We start from the raw sequence: 15950 nt of genomic DNA, 5'->3' as shown, positions 1-15950 counted from the left end.
TTTAATTATACCTAGTTCACAATCTGTCCTTTATAATTCGACATTTATATTTAGTTCCTCACATATACAAATTATTTATTTCACTGATAAAAATATAACATTGTTAAAAAATTAAGTTTGTGTTGCATATCATAAATGGTGAAAGTGAAACGTCGAGACCGATAGTGGACATGGGAGTGTTTTGGAGTCAGGCCCCTGTATAGTGCCTCACAGTTTGTTTTGAATTTATACAGGATTTTTTTAAATCTGCTGTTTTATACTCATACAGTCTTGGACTCATGAATGTCAGCAAATAATCCGTGTCCATTAAATGCTATCTCAAAAACAATTGGTTATTTTGTGTCCCCTTGCTCATCTCTCGTCTCTGAACCAACCTCTTATTCAGGAAGAAGGTAGTTTGACTACAGTCCTTACTCTAAGTGCTAAAAGTCTGGTTGGGCTACTGATAAATGTCAAAATATCTTAATATTTATAACGTATTTATAGCTGTGGCATCACTTGAATGTTAACTATAAACCAGTCTTCCAGCGATAAATTCCAGAGTGACACAAAAGAAAGTTAAAGGTGCCTTTGTAAATCCTTATCAGCAAGACTTATCAGAATGATACTCAGGAAGGCTGTATACAGTGGAGTCTCCCTGAGTCACCAGAGGTGCTTTTCCATCTGTTCCCACCTCACAGTGTCACGGCAGTCCAAGATCAATACTAAAGTAGTTGGACCGCTGTCCTGTAGCCATCCTTATGGTACAGTACATCCACCTTGGTGGTTCCTGGGAATTGGTCAGTCTATCAGAGTGAGTATGTATGACACCAGTACCAATAGTAGTGGGCTGAGTACCAGAATCACCACCCACACCACAATAGAAATGATCCCAAACGTTCTTGCCCGTTGGGAGTATTGTTTAGCCTTCTCTGGTGTCGTCTTCCTTGCCTCTCGAGCCTGTCATAGGGATAGAAGAGTACATTATATTTTGATATGACTCATATCTAACATATAGACTCTTAAGTGTTGATGTGCACATTTTGAGAACCAAGATGGTCCCTAAAGGGGCAACATCTTTTATTACATTACAGAATGTTTACAAGAACAGGTTTTAAAAAAAAGCTTGAAATTACCTTGACTGAGTTGACCAAAGCTAAAATTCCAATGCAGGAGAGTCCACAGATGATGCTGCTAATGGCCAGTCTCCTATAGTCCCTGTCCTTGGCACAGGAGGGAACAGTATGGTCACGACCACAGCAGGTGATCACTTGAAGGCAGGTGGTGTCATTTTGGGCATCTGTCGTTTCACCTGTACCTGGGACAGCAGTCAGTGGAATGTCCTCCATTGTTGCTGATTGGGCAGACATTTCTGAGGAAAAAATAGATGCAGCAGAGTTCAGAGGATAGATCAAATGCAGAACAAGGGAATACAATTATTCAAGTCTGACTGACTGTATTACTTGCAGTTGTGACATTGTCATAAAGGATGTAGGATATTAGTTTACTGAAACTAAATTAGTTTGTTTGTAATTGTCTTTCACTGACATGCCAACAAAAATGGTTTGAGAGGCTCATTCTCTGCCAGGGTACTTTCTACAGACAAAACACTGTTATGCCTCATGGGATGAGGTATGCATTGTTATCAATCAAACAGGAGCCTGAAGAACTGGAATGATTACACTGCAGTGTGCAAGTGAATATATGCCAGAGTTAAATCATTAGCCATGGAGAAAGAAAACAGCAAGAGGGAAATGTTATGATTGTATGTCCACTGAGTATACCAAACATTACAAACACCTTCCTTATATTGAGTTGCACCCCAACAAGTTGGCTGGATGTCCTTTGGATGGTGGACCATTCTTGATACACACAGGAAACTGTTGAGCGTGAAAAACCCAGCAGCGTAGCAGTTCTTGACACAAACCTACTACCATACCCCGTTCAAAGGCACTTCAATCTTTTGTCTTGCCTATTCACCCTCTGAATAGCAAACACCCAGTCCAGGTCTCAATTGTCTCAAGGCTTCTTCTTGTTTTACCATGTCTTCCCCTTCATTCATTTACACTGATTGAAGTGACATCAATAAGGGATCGCCTGGATTCCCCTGGTCAGTCTATGTCATGGAAAGAGCAGCTGTTCTTAACGTTTTGCTCAGTGTATATCACATTTAAGTGTGTTAGATGTCATTAGATACCGTCAACATTATCTTACTGCTGTAATGTTAACATGAGAAGCCTTTTCCTGTCCCAGTTTCAGACTTGACCTGGTGAATTCCAGTGACTTGATATGTATTCTTACGGCAAAGATCATATCAATGAATGAAGAATAGTTACATTGTAATCGTCCCTCCCTTCAGCCTTTGACAACAGAACATTATTGGGGGCTTTTCTTGACCTCTCCTCATCAACTGATCATAAAGGAGAAGTAATTTAGGGAAATAACTTGGAGTGTCTGTAAAGTCCTGATTACTCAAAGCAATGAATGAGCGATGCTAAGCTCTTTTCCCATATGGTCTCATACACTCATTCTCAAAGGGAATCACATACCGAACAACATAACAGCATTTTTGTGGATTAACAAAGCACACAGTATCTGAAATGAAACAATAGTATATGACACACCATAAAAATATCACAGATAATAATTGGCTTACGAGTCCAGGCTTGATCTTGATTGGGAAAGTACAGCTCTGTATGCCTCTGTCTACTCTCCAGTCAAACTGAAATCCTCACTTATGACGGCTGACAGAGCTGTGAAGAAGAAAGCTGATATTTTCTTTGATTTATTTTCCTTCCTGGATTTAGTTAATGATCACAGCTGCTAGTTGGTTGTGGCTTCAGGTTCGTGAAGACTTGATTTAACATATCCAAATGTTATCCAGATGTTTCTTGTTTATAATATTTTCTTGAGCAATCTTTCTTTCTTTTGCAGTCTCAGTTTTGGTTGTGGTCACCATGAATGTTAGTGGTGTCTGAAAAAGTAGAAGACTGGGAGTGGATTATAACTCTTTCTTGTGTGAAACCTCCACGCCCCTTTACTGTTCACACTTCAACCTCCTCTGACGTCCCACTCCCTCCCACACACTCAGGCCCTACCTTTATCTATATCTAACTACACTCTACCTCCACTTCAACCATGCTTGCTGGTTCTCCACATTCTATTATTCTATCAATCATGATGTTATGGAATACAGTGCCTCTTAGCTCCTCTTCTCTCTCTCTCTCTCTCTCTCTCTCTCTCTCTCTCTCTCTCTCTTGCTCGCTCTGTGCAACATTCCTGAAAACTTGCATAGGTGAGTCAAAACATGCCTTGCCTTGAGGGAAAACAAACAGCTTGGTTTCATGTACTCTGTTCTTCTTTATCCTCTTCTGTACATGTTAATAATATCTTTATGACACTGTATTCATGTCTGTCTCCCCCTGTATCCCTCTTTTAAACTCACACCTTTCATGCACGCTTTGTTTCATATGTTTGGTCCATCATAAGTGAGAATGATTTAGGTAATTGGATAACTATGTGTTGAGACATGCCCACTCTCTCAAGGTCTCTGTTATACGTCAACTGTTTTGCTACTGTAGTCTAAGTTAACCTGCACACCCTGTTTCAAGACTTCTGCCAAACTACTCTGTTCTCTGACTCAGAGGTAAGGAATATTTATTTCAGTACTTGGGGACTACCAGACTGCATTCTTCAACAGTGATGTCACTCAAGCACACGCACAATTGTCCACAGACACACATAACACTCGCACACATGCATTCTGACGCCACACACTCCCACACACACTTTCACTCACACACACACACACACACACACACACTGCTGCTACTGTCTATTATCTATCATGTTGCCTGGTCACTTTACACCTACCTATATGTACATACCGTAGCTACCTCAATTACCTTGTGCCCCTGCACATTGACTCAGTACAGGTACTTCTTGTATTTAGTTAAGTTATTGTTATTCATTATTGTTATTATTTTTTAAATTTTACTTTTCCATTTTTGTATCTTTAACTCTGTATTGTTGGGAAATTACCCGTAAGTAAGCATTTCACTGTTAGTCTACACCTGTTTTTTTACGAAACATGTGACAAATACAATTTTATTGATTTTGTTTGACACACACAGAAACACACACACACAAAAATACGACAAACAAGCTCAATTCGAAGCCTGTGGGAAATTATCTGTGATTCTGGATCAAGCTGTCCCAAAGCAATCGCGGGATTGGTCTAAACTGCGGGGACAGTTTCAGTCCTTAGCCAATAGAAAATACAGAATTTGTACAGCTGACGTGGCTTCTGAAAACACGGAAGTAAAGCTTTGGGAAGTGAAAACATGCAGCAGAAAGTACTATTGCATAAAATGCATAACTAAATATATTATTTACAAACATCTGTCTAACCGTGCAGGTGGTGTTTCATTAAATTGAGAAAGAGAAAATGCCAGTGGTGGCAACGGAGAGATATGGCTCCCTCGAGTCATGGAAATATCAGTTGAAGGATGGAGTAATGGAGAGAGAAAGAGAAGGTGGCAACGGTGGGACGACTGGAAAAAACATCATTAGCGTGTTCAAAGTGAGACATTTTTTTTTACATTATAATGAATTTTGATAAAGGCTCACTAAATATAGTCTCACAACTGCTAAGGGAGTGAACGTTATTTATAATAAGGGTTACATTGAGAAAATCGGACATCTCTGAAGTGAAAATGGTTGGCCCTCTTCAGCAAAATATATTTTACCTAAACCCTCCCTGAACGCTTGAAAAAAAACAAGTGACCCTCATCTATACCCCAAATAATTCAACGTAAATTGGATAACAGGGAAAATGCCTACCGTTTACCCTCACTTCTTGGGACAGACCAGGGGCCTAATTTATAAACCTTTCCTAAGTACAAAATAATACCCCAAAATGTGCTTGCGCCACTTTTCACACAAAAGTTGGCATCTACATTTTTTTTAGCTTGACTGTGAGAATGTGCTCACCTCTCCGCAAACTTTAGACCATGTGTACGCACATATATTGTATTCCAAGTAAGCAGTGGCAATTTTAGCATGTAAATCTATTGGTGGGGCAAAAACAAAAATGTGGGATGCATGCCAACAAAGCCACTACACAACACAACACTAAACAATACATTAATTGCACTATAACAGTAACAAATGGTTCCCACAAACGGTTAAGGCCTACATAAAGCTGTCCCAACAGCAGAGTCCCAACACCTTACCACTGTTACACCTGGCTATCAGCGGAGCCTTGTCTGGCAGCAAAACAGTCCATTCAGCCTCATTTACTGCCTTTAAAAAAACATAGCTGATATGGATGACTTGCTTAAACCAATGTGGTTTCTACTGGCAATTTAGATGTACAAACTATGGCATAAGGGGATGACGAGCGGATAAGAGGCAATCCGTCATTTGATTAAGATATTAATGAACGAGGTAGGATGGACGTAGACAATATAACTATTTGCTCAGCACTTTTGAAATGTACAGCGACAGAATTCAGAACATGGATCGTTCTTACAGTATTCTCCCTGTACACCAAGTCAGAACTGTAGGGTAAATAAAGGGGACATATAAACCAGACAATGAAAGCTCTTGCAATATTCAATGATTTACATCTCTCCAAAACAGGTTATAGGCTACATGTGCACCACCAAGTTAGAACAGTAGGCAAAATAAAGAGGTGAAAAAAGACCAAATTATTAGGGTGAGGCACATTGAACGCCGCTTGGGTCTTTGCGCGTCAAAAAAAATACATGTCATAACACTTTTCGATGCATTAAATAAGCTTTTAATTTGACATGTCAAATAACAACATTCTATTGTAGAATGTTGTGTGTGCTAAAGTTGCACGTGCAACCCAGGTGCCACAACTACTATCAGTAGCACCGTCAAAGCTGCGCAAACAAGCACACACCGGCCACGAATGACATGGGCTACTAACAGCTTACTACACAACATACACTTAGTATTACTTTCTTAGCTACAGTGTACATATCTCCCTTGCATATTACATCATTTATGCAGCAGCATAAAATACATTTTTGGAATCACGTTGTGAAGGTGGTGCGGCGGTCCTTTGTGGGCACATTTTGTCAACAAACTTTGTCATCAAAGTCTGCCATTCTCTGGATTTATGGTGGGAACTCTGAAAAAAACACACAGCCACTCCATTGAATAGCAGACTAATGTTAGTGGTTGCTTTGCAGTGCTTGCAGTTAGCCACTGATTCCTTCCAAACAACTCATTGGTGAATTTGCGGTTTCCAACTTGTTGTGTAATCTTTATGTCCATTGGCCGATGAGCACCGATACGTTTTATCTATAATTTATCTTCATATGACAAGGATTAAAAAGGATTTGCCAGTAGATTGTTTTTTTGTTGTTGCGTAAAACCGGTGGGGCTCTGCCCTGAACGACGGGTCGCCACTGCGAGGAAGTATTATGTACAAATGGAGGATATGATGAAAAGCTTCATAAAAAACGAAAAACAGGAAAACATATGAACAAGAATGCAACCATTTACCATTAGTTAGAAGAATGAAAATAGATGTGTTTATATTTAAAATCGAAAATAATTAGACATAGAAATCTTATAATTAGATATAGGAATCTGTTTCCCTTTTTTAGGGAATATATTTGGAGAATATATTCCTCACTTTTTCTGGACGTACAGGGTTTATATTCTCAAAGACGCCAAACAACAAATTACCATCCACATCTCTCATTGAATTGGACCTTGTGGCCTTGTATATAGATAGGCTATATGTATTTCAAGTTTTGCAAAATCATAGGCAGCGCGGTTTATAATACCGGTATGCAGTTGAATTTAATAGCTGATCTTTTACATTGAAGTAGGCCTATGTATGGCGTTTTAATTTGTATTCTCATGTGCATAAGTAGCCTACTGTGAAATGCTTTTCTAGCAGTAATAAATATCAGTAGTACAATAAAACATACATTAAAAAGTGAAGTAAAACAAAAACACAGAAGAAATAGAACTGTACCTACTGTAAGTACTGTAATTGCATTTTTTTGTAGACTGCCCTACTATGTTTCAGAATTCACGGTTTCTCTATCATATTTAGGTTGGGGGAAAAGTCCATGTAAAACATTGTCAAATTAAAATGTTCTGCTGACAGGTCCATGAAAATGTGCCATTGTTTTCTCGTTCAGAAACTGACAGTTATTTTCCAGTTACAGCATAAATGACTGCTAATACATTAAATAGGGCAGTAGTTTAGGTAAAATATTTCACAGTATGTGTAGGCTATGGTATTGCTGTGCGATAGGAACACGACATCATTGCCTATTTAATCCCAGAGCCTATACCAAGGCAGGGCATTTAAACCCAATAATCTGAAGGTGAATTCACCAATTTGTAAGTCGCTCTGGATAAGAGCGTCTGCTAAATGACTTAAATGTAAATGTAATAAACTAAATATTTGCATGCCGTGGCCTAATGCCAATAGTTCCAAATTATACAGCAAATAAAGGTTGTTACTGTCACCATAAAAGGTGAATGGAGGGTGTTATTGGCACCATAAAAGGTGAATGGAGGGTGTTATTGGCACCATAAAAGGTGAATGGAGGGTGTTATTGGCACCATAAAAGGTGAATGGAGGGTGTTATTGGCACCATAAAAGGTGAATGGAGGGTGTTATTGGCACCATAAAAGGTGAATGGAGGGTGTTATTGGCACCATAAAAGGTGAATGGAGGGTGTTATTGGCACCATAAAAGGTGAATGGAGGGTGTTATTGGCACCATAAAAGGTGAATGGAGGGTGTTTTCCAGGCTGAGTTGTGAAGCTTGTTCACACCAGTGGAGGTTGGTGGGAGGAGCTATAGTAGGACGAGCTCATTGTAATAGCTGGAATGTAATTGATGGAAAGGAGTCGAACGTGGTTTCCATGTGTTTGATATGTTCCATTTATTCCATTCCAGCCACTACAATGAGTCTGTCCTCCTATAGCTCCTTCTCATATTCACCCTCTCCTTCTTAACCTAAGCAGAACATAGGCTAGTCGGCGCGCAATCCCCCAAAAATTCAGAAGAAGTCTTTGACTCTCCTGAACTGCCACCGTAGGCCTACACAGCACAGCCATTGGTTAGGCATTAGTCAGCAAGAACAGAGCAGGCTGGGGCTCAGGGTTGGAATATCCATTGCAGTGTGTAATGCTTCCTAGTTTTATTTACCCCATCCCAACAGCTATCTTAGAAATATAACTTTGCTCTGTGCTTCTCCAAGCATGCACATATAGGCTATGGATCATTTGATTGAGACCACACTAAATAGCCTTTAAGCACACTTGATATTGCATGCCCAGTGGAGAATCAGAGATGAGGGGAGACATCGGGCACACATCGATATATAGCCTAGTAAGCAACTCATTCTAAAACACTGAGAAATATAGAAATGTCATCAATTACAAATTACATGACCCTCCACTGGAGTAGATTTAAAAAATACTAAACCCTCCCCTTGACTGAAATTGAAAAAGCTTGACCCTCCCTCATTTTCCTCCAGGTACCCATACTGTAAATGTCAATCCGTCCCTAACCCCCCCCCTCTCTCTCTCTCTCTCTCTCTCTCTCTCTCTCTCTCTCTCTCTCTCTCTCTCTCTCTCTCTCTCTCATCTCTCATATCTCATTTACTCTTGTTAGAGTGTCTTCTTGCCTCAAGGGTATCCAGAGAGTGTCAGTGGCGATTACCTGCAGTATCAATTTTGGGATACTCTTCAGGTAGGTCTGTGTGAGGAAGACAGAGGACGATGTTTTGTGGATATGTGTGCCATTATTTTGAAATGTCAAATATATTATGTACATTTAACACTCTGTTGCACTCTCTCCCCCTCTCCCTCTCTGACACACACACACACACACACACACACACACACACACACACACACACACACACACACACACACACACACACACACACACACAGGCCTTCTCCAGTTCTCTTTCAGGTACTCTTGCCACCCAGGCCTCTTTAAGGGGTGTTGGTGTTGGAAACCAAGAGGCAACAGTTGCTGCTGCAACAATTACCTGGTTATTACGAGGTTAGTGTTAATGACTGTGATAAGACTATTGTCTTCTTTCCAGTTAAGGGGTTTAAAAACAAAAACAATCTACATTTTAGATGGCACAGGCATGCTGGGAAGAATCCTATTTGCCTGGCTTAAAGGGTGAGTTTTGATTTGTTTTGTAATCTACTATTAGTCATTTTCAATATTGTTTTTCAAATGTTGTCTTTCTCTGTGTTTTAGGAATAAACTGGACTCTGAGGCCAAAAAATGGAGGTAGGGATGTCAAGCATCACCAAAGTGAGTGTTCATTGTGTGTTATGGGATTATTGGGTATGTCAATGCTTGTGCTGTTTTCCTTAGGCTTGTTGCTGATGTTCTCAATGATATCGCCATGTTCATGGAAATACTGGCTCCTAACTTCCCAACATGCTTCACTCTAATTGTGTGCTCTGCTGGAATATTCAAGGTAAATCTGAATACCATATTCTCACTATCGTTGATTTTGCAGATAGCAACCAGCTATTTTGAAGGTTTTACTTGCAATGTTCCTAATATGTGGTTGTTTTACCTACTTTGGTTGAATGCACTGATTGTAATTCACCCTGAATAAGAGCATCTGCTAAATGTAAATGTACACTGTTCGATCTCTCTCTGTGTTTGTCAGTCCATTGTCGGGGTTGCAGGTGGGGCCACCAGAGCTGCTTTGACTCTTCACCAAGCTCGCAGAGACAACATGGCGGACATCTCTGCCAAAGATGGCAGCCAGGTGCTCCATACATATTTCTTTACTTGAGGATACTGTAAGATACTGTAACTAACCCATGGCTTTTACTATCCTGTCTTGTACTGCTGCTTTAAGATGAGGATCTTATTGTAATTCATGTGTTCTTTACAGGAGACTTTAGTGAATCTGGCTGGCCTGCTGGTCAGTCTGATCCTTATTCCTCTTGTCACTGACAGTCCACTGTGAGTCCTCTATTGCACTGCTTACACTGCCACTGTATGAGATAGGACATGACAGCTCTATATAGCTAACCTATTGGTTATTCGATGGAGATTGATCTGTTTTCCATCCTTTCTCATCTCCTCAGGCTGACGTTCGTCCTCTTCTTCCTTTTCACCATCCTCCACCTTTGTGCAAATTACAAAGCAGTGCGTTCAGTTGTCATGGAGACACTCAACGAAGCTCGGCTTGCTATTGTGCTCCACCAATACCTGAGAGATGGACGGGTCCTCGGTCCACTAGAGGCCAATCTTAAAGAGCCTGTATTCTTGGGTATGGCTGACATTCAGTGAATAATAAACAATGAAATGGCTTGTTGATCATTATGGCTATCAACTATCAATGGCTTTAACATACTTTTCTGCTGCTTATGTTTTTAGAGTTCAGGAGGACAGTGCCAATCAAACTGGGAGTGAGGCTAGGGGAACTTATTTATACGTAAGTTGGTGTCTGCCTGTTTGGTGTGAAAGTGAAGTGTGCTCAGATTTGGATGTTCATGATCAATGATATAATTTCTTTCATTTTGTAGGTCAGAAGACCTTAATTTGGCCATGAAAAACAACCACAAGCCCTTCCTTATCGGAGTCAAACATGGTGTGTATAACATCTTTCAGTAATCCCCCACCAACTGCTGTACTCAGTTGTGACGTGGGTTGTTTCTAGATGGATGTACAATACATCATGTAATTTTAAAAGATGGTGTATGTCATCTGAGTGTTCTTGAATGTGCTATTTCTCTCCCTTAGGCTCTGTGTGTGTTTGTTTGGGACCAGATGCATCTGTATGTGATGAGATTAGGGCTGTGTGCCAAGCAGTGTGCCTCTGCACTGTGTTACACCCTGTCTCGCCACTAGAGGGGGCTCTCAAACAACTCTCAATGTCACACAGCAACAGTGAGCCTTTAATGATCATCTTTACATGACAGTTTAAACCAATCTATTTGTCAATGCTGTGTTATAACTCTGTTATCCCTTTTTCCTCTATGTTATCCTTTTTCCTTTCCCTCAAGATCATTGGGAGCTGGTGCATGAGAGTCATAAACTTATGGACCAAATCTTTCAGCCATTCCTCAAAGGTAAGCTCAGTCAGTAGCTGTTTACTCCCACCGTGTATGTTGGGATGTTGTCAGTGGCATCCGTTCAGCTAAACCTAGGGTATGCCCCTCTCCCAAGGAATTGTTTGGAAGTTGAAGCTCATTTACTGCATTTCTACACAGTTTAAAATGCTATTTGGAGAACAGCAAAAACCAATAAAAAATGATCCCAGCCATTAATTATCACCTCAATATTGGGTTTAAATGTCTGTGGAATGGTGTGTAAAATGTCAACCACTACTCAACTTCATAAATTTACTCATTTACTTGTGGAACAGCACATACAGTGAACATGAAATAGATGCATAATACAGGCTATCAAGTCACAACAAGTACGATTTTCAAATGCCGATATCAATGTTCTTTTCTTTTATTATTATTATTATTTTTTATCCCAGACCCCGTCCCCGCAGGAAGGCTTTTGACTTGACTTCTGGTAGGCCGTCATTGTAAATAAGCATTTGTTCTTAAGACTTGCCTAGTTAAATAAAGGTGAGTATCTGGTGAATAAAACAACTGGTCGCGAATGTAAACTATGCCAGATAAATCATAAACATGCATTGAAATAAAAAGCATAGGCCTACACAAAATTACTTACTTAGGCCTACAACTGACAAGGACGCATGACTCGACCAAAGAATGTCCAAAATCACGGAATACAAAATGGAAAATCTACACATGCCTTTTAAAAAAGGGAGTTAAGGCCCCTTTACATGTCACCTTATCATACCATAGAGATAGATAGAAGTTTCATCTTTTATATGTGCCATCGTAGCGTATATGAGCAGCGTCATTGAGGCAATCTCCATTTTGATGTAGTCAATTTTCTTATTTTTTTCTTTGAACACGGTCACCAGGAGGGCTCCGCCAATGAAGTTGGAAGTCCCATCCAGTTGACAACATTAAAATGGTGGAAGCCCTCATGGCGCTGCCCATGCTAAAATTTTGGCCACTAGAGGAAACCCATATATTTCCACTAGCTACAATTTCTCTTATTGCGCTGCATAATGTGTGCGCACCAAGCTCATTTTATAATTTCTGTAATATTCTCCAGGGAAGGAAAACATTCAACGAATATTGAGGCAATTTATCAAGGTGCCTCAGAGTATTTAAAGATTCTATTAACCAACGATGTGGCACTTTTTCAGGACCCTGTCTTTTAAAGATAATTCGTAAAAATCCAAATAACTTCACAGATCTTCATTGTAAAGGGTTTAAACACCATTTCCCATGTTCAATTTTTTTGCCTTTATTTTACTAGGCAAGTCAGTTAAGAACAAATTCTTATTTTCAATGACGGCCTAGGAACAGTGGGTTAACTGCCTGTTCAGGGGCAGAACGACAGATTTGTACGGGGATTCGAACTTGCAATCTTACTAGTCCAACGCTCTAACCACTAGGCTACCCTGCCGCCCCAAATGAGCCATAAACAATTAATGAACATGCTCCTGCGGAACGGTCATTAAGACAATAACAGCTTACAGACGATGGGCAATTAAGGTCACAGTTATGAAAACTTAGGACACTAAAGAGGGCTTTCTACTGACTCTGAAAAACACCAAAAGAAAGATGCCCAGGGTCCCTGCTCATCTGCGTGAACGTGCCTTAGGCATGCTGCAAGGAGGCATGAGGACTGTAAATGTGGCCAGGGCAATAAATTGCAATGTCCGTACTGTGAGACGCCTAAGACGGCGCTACAGGCAGCTGATCGTCCTCGCAGTGGCAGACCACGTTTAACAACACCTGCACAGGACCGGTACATCCAAACATCATACCTGCGGGACAGGTACAGGATGGCAACAACAACTGCCCGAGTTACACCAGGAATGCACAATCCCTCCATCAGGGCTCAGACTGTCCGCAATAGGCTGAGAGAGGCTGGACTGAGGGCCTGTAGGCCTGTTGTAAGGCGGGTCCTCACCAGACATCACCGGCAACAACGTCGCCTATGGGCACAAACCTACCTTCGCTGGACCAGACAGGACTGGCTAAAAGTGCTCTTCACTGACGAGTCACGGTTTTGTCTCACCAGGGGTGATGGTCGGATTTGCGTTTATCGTCGAAGGAAAGAGCGTTACACCAATGCCTGTACTCTGGAGCGGGATCGATTTGGAGGTGGAGGGTCCATCATGGTCTGGGGCGGTGTGTCACAGCATCATCGGACTGAGCTTGTTGTCATTGCAGGCAATCTCAACGCTGTGCGTTACAGAGAAGACATCCTCCTCCCTCATGTGGTTCCCTTCCTGCAGGCTCATCCTGACAAGACCCTCCAGCATGACAATGCCACCACGCACAGAACGAGCAGTATGGCTGATTTCCGGCAAGACAGGAATGTCAGTGTTCTGCCATGGCCAGCGAAGAGCCTGGATCTCAATCCCATTGAGCATTTCTTGGACCTGTTGGATAGGAGGCTGAGGGCTAGGGCCATTCCCCCCAGAAATGTCCAGGAACTTGATGGACCTTGATGGAAGAGTGGGGTAACATCTCACAGCAAGAACGGGCAAATCTGGTGCAGTCCATGAGGAGATGCACTGCAGTACTTAATGCAGCTGGTGGCCACACCAGATACCGACTGTTACTTTTGATTTTGCCCCCCCCCCCCTGAGTTCCATAACCAACGACAGGGCGGCTCGCTCCATTTGTTCCCCGGGCCAGCTTGTCTCCATCTGATAGTGCAACCTCTGTGTATGCAACACATCACTATCAGGGTGCTCATATTTAAAAAGTGCCAAATCCACACTATAGCTAAATAACTTTTGCAAGCAAGATTGTTAGAATATATAATTTTAATTCAGGAAGATGGACAAGCAAGACTGATAGTGAGTGGTGGAAATGCATTATACCAGAGGCAGGTAGGCTACAGGTAGGGATTAAGGATGCAGGCAGAGGATGATGATGATCATGAGGTTGACCTACAGCAAGAAGTTGAAAAAAGTTAGCCCAACTAAGTAATCATGAATGATTTATATTATCTCAATAATCATTCTGTCACTGCATGACAATGCACATTTGTTATAGCCTACAATTGTTTGTTTTTAAGGCCAAAACCAGGAAACCAAACTTGCTCTAGCCTACTGGGTGAATGAATGAAAATATTAATTAGCTCTACAGCTTTCATAACCCATATTTTAATGGCAATAAATGCTTATGTTTTTGAACGGCAACCAAAAAGGAGGGCTCCCCCACCTCCCCCAATGATCTCCTGGCTATCAAATAAGACAGTTCAAATGCCGACATCAAATTCAAAGCATTCAGCACACTGCCGAAATTGCTGTCCGACAAAGCAAACTGGCACTGTCCCTGCTTTCTAAAAGTGATAAATAAGAGTTTACTCAGGCCGTTAACCATTGAAGAAAAAATGGTCACGGTTCCTGTCTGTATAAGTTGTCGTTTCCTCTCTTGCATGAGCAGGCTTTACCCATGTTACCCATAATATCTGGCATGCTCACGCAAGAGAAGGAACAGCTGTCTCTGGTCTACTTATTGTCCGCTCCCGCCCCATCAGGGGCAATAAGTAGACAAGAGTGGCCCTGCCCCAATCAGAAAAAAATTGGGAGTGGGGTGTCTCTTTCTCTACTCTCTCCGAGCGATGCTCCACATGGTCCCAAAGTCAGCTCTCAATATGCTAAACAGCTGTTGCATTTTAAATCGGGATTGGAATGATTTGAGTCTAATTTACATTTTTGGTCTTGAGCGCCATACCCAACTGACGCCCCTGGATGTTGTAACACTGGTCAGTCACCATTGTTTGTGCTTCATCTCTTCTAGCTCTGGAGGTAGCTGGATGGCAGACCAGTCGAACCCAACTGGACTGGGATGAATGGAGGGTGGAGTGGAAGAAGAAGAGCAGTTGAAGGAGTGGCAGGGTCTCTGGAGAGCAAAAACTGCAAGGCAATAGACTGAGCTCTCTGTCAAACATTCATTGTGACATGCTCAAAGATTAATATGCTCAGATTCATTTAAGGTTTTTGTCCTTTTATGGTACATTTTATACAAACAACTTCAGAATAAACTTGACCATAACTTTAACCATCCTATGTCCAGTGTGATATTACCAGCCCCTGAAAGTAAGCCTCTGACTAGCCTGATACATCATCCAGTGATAGCCAGCAAGCTAGTCACAGTCTGACATAATGCAATACAATACATCTTTGGAAACGGTTCTCTCATGACCTTTGGAAACCAGAATATTGAATAAAATTACATTTGAACTTTGTCTGCCCATTTGTCTGGGGGATTGGTCCTTTTGAGACAAAATATTAAAAGGATTGTACTGTATCTACTGGCTCCCGAGTGGCTCAGCGGTATAAGGCACTGCATCTCAGTGGAAGAAGTGTCACTACAGTCCCTGGTTTGAATCCGGCCATGATTGAGAGTCCCATAGGGTGGCACACAATTTTCCGGGTTTGGCCATCATTGTAAATAATAATTTGTTCTTAACTAACTTGCCTAGTCAAATAAAGGTTCCAAATAAATTATATTAAATCAGACTTTCCAAATGTGGGTCCCACTTCTCTGCTTGCCTCATGTCAAAATAAAAGTCAGTGACAAGTGATCCCTTCCCACTGGGCACACCATGTAGTTTCCACGTGGATAATTGGGTAATAGTTGGTTGATATGTTGATCAATGAGATTCCAACCTATATTCACCAACTCAAAAAGACAGCCAAAAGATATGCTGTGATTTTAAAATGGTTCTTTTTTTAGAAATATCTGATTTAGATAATTGTTCATACTCAAGAGTCACGGCCCCAGCAGAAGCACCTTTGGCATTGATTACAATTTTGAGTCATCTTGAGTGTATCTGTATCAGCATTGCACATACTGTATGGAT

General features: G+C 41.2%; 1 protein-coding gene and 1 long non-coding RNA gene across 2 annotated transcripts; one reads left to right on the top strand and one right to left on the bottom strand.

Moving 5' to 3' along the window:
- Window positions 1-332: 332 nt before the first annotated feature.
- LOC135554440 (uncharacterized) lies at window positions 333-3120 on the bottom strand. Its single transcript, XR_010457695.1, has 3 exons — window positions 2636-3120; window positions 1116-1351; window positions 333-939 (listed from the first exon to the last, which is right to left on the bottom strand). It is a non-coding gene; the product is annotated as an uncharacterized LOC135554440 (long non-coding RNA).
- A 1150-nt stretch (window positions 3121-4270) lies between these two features.
- On the top strand, window positions 4271-15340 carry rusf1 (RUS family member 1). The gene is made up of 14 exons (XM_064986750.1): window positions 4271-4561; window positions 8656-8733; window positions 8939-9053; window positions 9134-9179; window positions 9261-9293; window positions 9381-9486; window positions 9685-9786; window positions 9916-9986; window positions 10112-10296; window positions 10404-10461; window positions 10553-10617; window positions 10770-10916; window positions 11033-11098; window positions 14885-15340. The coding sequence occupies exons 1-14, from the start codon at window positions 4427-4429 to the stop codon at window positions 14968-14970; spliced, it is 1293 nt and encodes a 430-aa protein (XP_064842822.1). The 5' UTR covers window positions 4271-4426; the 3' UTR covers window positions 14971-15340.
- Window positions 15341-15950: the final 610 nt, after the last annotated feature.

The sequence above is a fragment of the Oncorhynchus masou genome, chromosome 14, assembly GCF_036934945.1.
Source record: "Oncorhynchus masou masou isolate Uvic2021 chromosome 14, UVic_Omas_1.1, whole genome shotgun sequence".
NCBI classification, from domain to species: Eukaryota; Metazoa; Chordata; class Actinopteri; order Salmoniformes; family Salmonidae; genus Oncorhynchus; species Oncorhynchus masou.
Note: the sequence above shows the minus strand (reverse complement) of the source record. Positions and strands in the feature narration are given on the sequence as shown.